A 3,304-nucleotide genomic window follows, 5' to 3' on the forward strand; every position below is an offset into this window, starting at 1 on the left:
ACACACACACACACACACACACACACACACACACACACACACACACACACACACACACACACACACAGGTAGCACGGCAGCTGGTCCATGCAGGTGGAGGTAACTCCAGGCAACAGGAGGAAGAGGAGAAGCTTCATCGCCTCAGCTCCTGATGAGCGTCAGGAACTCGTCGCGGGTTTTGGGGTCTTCCCTGAAGACTCCCAGCATGGTGCTGGTGACAGTTTTACTGTTCATCTTCTGGACGCCTCTCATCACCATACACATGTGTCTGCACAGAGGAAAGAGCTGCGCTTAGAAAAATACAGCAAAACCAGGAAAGTCTCAGTTCGGTGGGTCGACTCGTTTGACAAATCCTCACTGGTCCTGAGACTGCAGGGGGCTTGATTCAAAGAGAGMAGGGACCTTAACGCTTTAGAGGTTGAAATATTTTTAAGAATTTTTCAAAGTCCATTTTTACTGTAATTTATTGCATGAACAGATTTTTTGCTGTTTTCTTTTTGTAGGCCTGATCTTGGGTTTTGTGTTAGAAGTTCTCTTTCCTAACAATTATTTTTAACGTAGGAAAAGCAAATCTTCAGAAGGTAAATGTGGATTGTAGGAAGTAGAAAAAAAGAAAGAAAAGTGTTTCTCTATCAGAAACTAAACCCAAAGTTATGGATGCACGATATATCAGAAATAACATGGGTATCCGTTCGATAAGTAAAACTGGGCTGATATTAAAAGTTTTATACTTCCAGGTTATTTAACTCAGGATGATCCTGAAGCAAATAGAGTCCTGGAGGCTCATTTTGTCTTGTACAATTATTGTTGATGTTTTCCTTTCAGCTGCTCCTGTCTGCAGGGACACAGTGAGTGAACATCATGAAAGATTTGAGTCATAGTTTTGTGCCAGATGCCCTCACTGACACAACCTGGACTCAAACCTGCAGCCTCAGGGTTACAAGTCAGCAGCACTGACCACCAAGGTACAATCAGTATCAGAYGTACTGTATGCTTCTCATGTTTGTGTGCTTGTTGAAAACACGTACGTCGCCTCGATGACAACGCCGACCCCGGTGGGCTGCAGGGCCTCGGTGATTGCCACGGCAATCTGTTTGGTCAACCTCTCCTGAACTGTGGAGGCAGAAGACAGACGGTCAAACAAAGAAAGACAAACAGTCGCAGCAAACAGCAGATCAGGGACACTGATGGAGGAACCATTCAGACCCTGTAAAAAAATTCAGACATTGAATCAATTCTGCACTCTGACTTCAGCTCAGGTGAAAAAGTTGTCACATGTCAAACTCAAGGCCCATGGGCCAAATGTGGCCCACCAGTGTTGTTTTTGTGGCCAGCGAGAGCTTCAAAGATGTATTGTCTTAAAATTATTTTATTCTGCTTTCAAAGTCAGCATTGACCATAAACTACATGTCCCATAATGCATGTTGATTATTTAATTAAATTTATTTTTTTACTGTTATTTAACCAGGCTGCATTCCCTGGCTTGGTTGTGCTGCAGGTGATGCACGGATTTCTTTTTTTTTTTTGCGAAGCGGTGCAGGCTGTGTGTCTTCCTTCTTGATTGAATGAGAGAACGGGAGGAAAAGTTCTGTGCTGATGGAAACTACAGCGCTGCTGCTCCTCCCTCCATAAAAGAGCAGAAACCAGTGGATGAAAGTCAGAAGACATGCRCAGTCAGGTCAGTTTTCCACAATCAGAATAAGATGATCAGATTAAGTGTTTACATGCACGCTGTTTGGATTATCAATCGGCATAAACCACCTCTCTCATTCTGATAACAAATTCATTCGGATCGAGCTGAATCGGGTCAGAATAATCAGAATGGGGTGTTTACATGATGCATTCCTAATGGCCGCTTAATCTGATTACTTATGTCCATGTAAACATAGCTAGTGTTTATAAGAGAACATGTTAAAACACTGTTTCTATGAAGGAAATACCAGGTAGAGTTCAGTTATTGCTTGTTTACAGTACTTAGCTGTAGCAATGAGACAAGAAATGTGATGTTTCGTCTTTAGTCAAAGTTAAACACAAACTGAAAGTTGAGCTAAAGGTTAGTCTATAGTGATTTCACAGCATTTTATGCAAAAGCTCTGCTATAAAATTCAACAGTTTTACATGAGGTAATTAGCAACATCTAGCTGTAGCTCTTCCTGAAGGAATATCCTATTTTTCCCATGAGAATAAGTTAATACAAAACTGATGACACTGCAAAAGTTTTTAAAATAATGCTCGAGTCAGCCTCAAGAAACCTTTAGTGGTTGGAATTGTTGAGATGACACAGATCCATGTTGGTCTTATGTCAACTTGGACAAGATGTTACCTCATCAATCCAGTCAGAACTGAACCGTTTCTCCAATCAGATCATTGGAAGTGCCATCTAAAACAGGTAAGATGTTTATTGTTCATAACMTGTCCACAGAGCCCTACATTTAAAACATCTGAATTCTTAGTGTTAATATTATGCTAGGGGAAATCAGGGCTGAAACAATTCCTTGAATAATTTGAATATTTCAACTACTAAAAATAGTCGAGKCAAATTATCTGCCTCAACGCTTCGATAAAAATACATAAACTATTCAGTGCACTTTTGTCCTGCCAGAATGTTATTTGTGTTACACAACGCCATGTTAGCGCTTTCGCTAACTGTTGATAAGTGTAAGCTAAGTGCTATTTTTAGTAATGGAGGGAGACAAAGAGTCCCAAAACACTTGGGAACATTTTAAACTTAAAATAAAAAAGATAACTCAGCWACATGTTCTCGATATTTCAGCAACTGACAGAAAACACCTCTGGAGTTAACAACATGTATTGTTTACTTTCCTATTGCAATRAATGTTTACCTGAATCTGTGATAATCTGTCATGTTACATCTGTACAAGGAGCTATAATTGAACTGAATATACATAGTGGTACTTGGCAAGGTATTTTTTAACAGTGTGTAGTTGTGTGTTTAAAACAACACTTATTGTGATATAAGAGCACAGAAATCGACTGACAGCTTGAGCTGAAACATTTACATGTATTTGTTGCTGTGTTTCTATCTCCATTTAAATGAGATGCTTGGAGTGAATATTTAAAGTTTAAAAACTTAGTAGTAGTAGTTTGGCACCTCTCCTTGGGCTGCTACCTTATCGTGGTGGAGGGGTTTGAGTGTCCCAATGATCCTAGGAGCTATGCTGTCTGGGGCTTTATGCCCCTGGTAGGGTCACCCATGGCAGACAGGTCCTAGGTGAGGAACCAGACAAAGCGCAGCCCGAAGACCCCTTATGATGTCAAAAAACACGTCCAGCCCCTCTCAAGG

General features: G+C 40.8%; 1 protein-coding gene across 1 annotated transcript in view; it reads right to left on the bottom strand.

The window, feature by feature from the left end:
- Positions 1-6: 6 nt before the first annotated feature.
- Positions 7-3,304, bottom strand: part of gch1 (GTP cyclohydrolase 1) — a 30,827-nt gene continuing 27,529 nt past the window's right edge. The window contains exons 5-6 of the mRNA XM_014018632.1: positions 1,029-1,113; positions 7-268 (exon numbers count right to left, since the gene is read on the bottom strand). Of these exons, the coding sequence (XP_013874086.1) occupies positions 142-268; positions 1,029-1,113 (212 nt within the window). The 3' untranslated portion in view covers positions 7-141. The remainder of the gene's footprint in view (positions 269-1,028; positions 1,114-3,304) is intronic.

Source organism: Austrofundulus limnaeus, unplaced genomic scaffold (genome assembly GCF_001266775.1).
Source record: "Austrofundulus limnaeus strain Quisiro unplaced genomic scaffold, Austrofundulus_limnaeus-1.0 Scaffold197, whole genome shotgun sequence".
Classification (NCBI taxonomy): domain Eukaryota; kingdom Metazoa; phylum Chordata; class Actinopteri; order Cyprinodontiformes; family Rivulidae; genus Austrofundulus; species Austrofundulus limnaeus.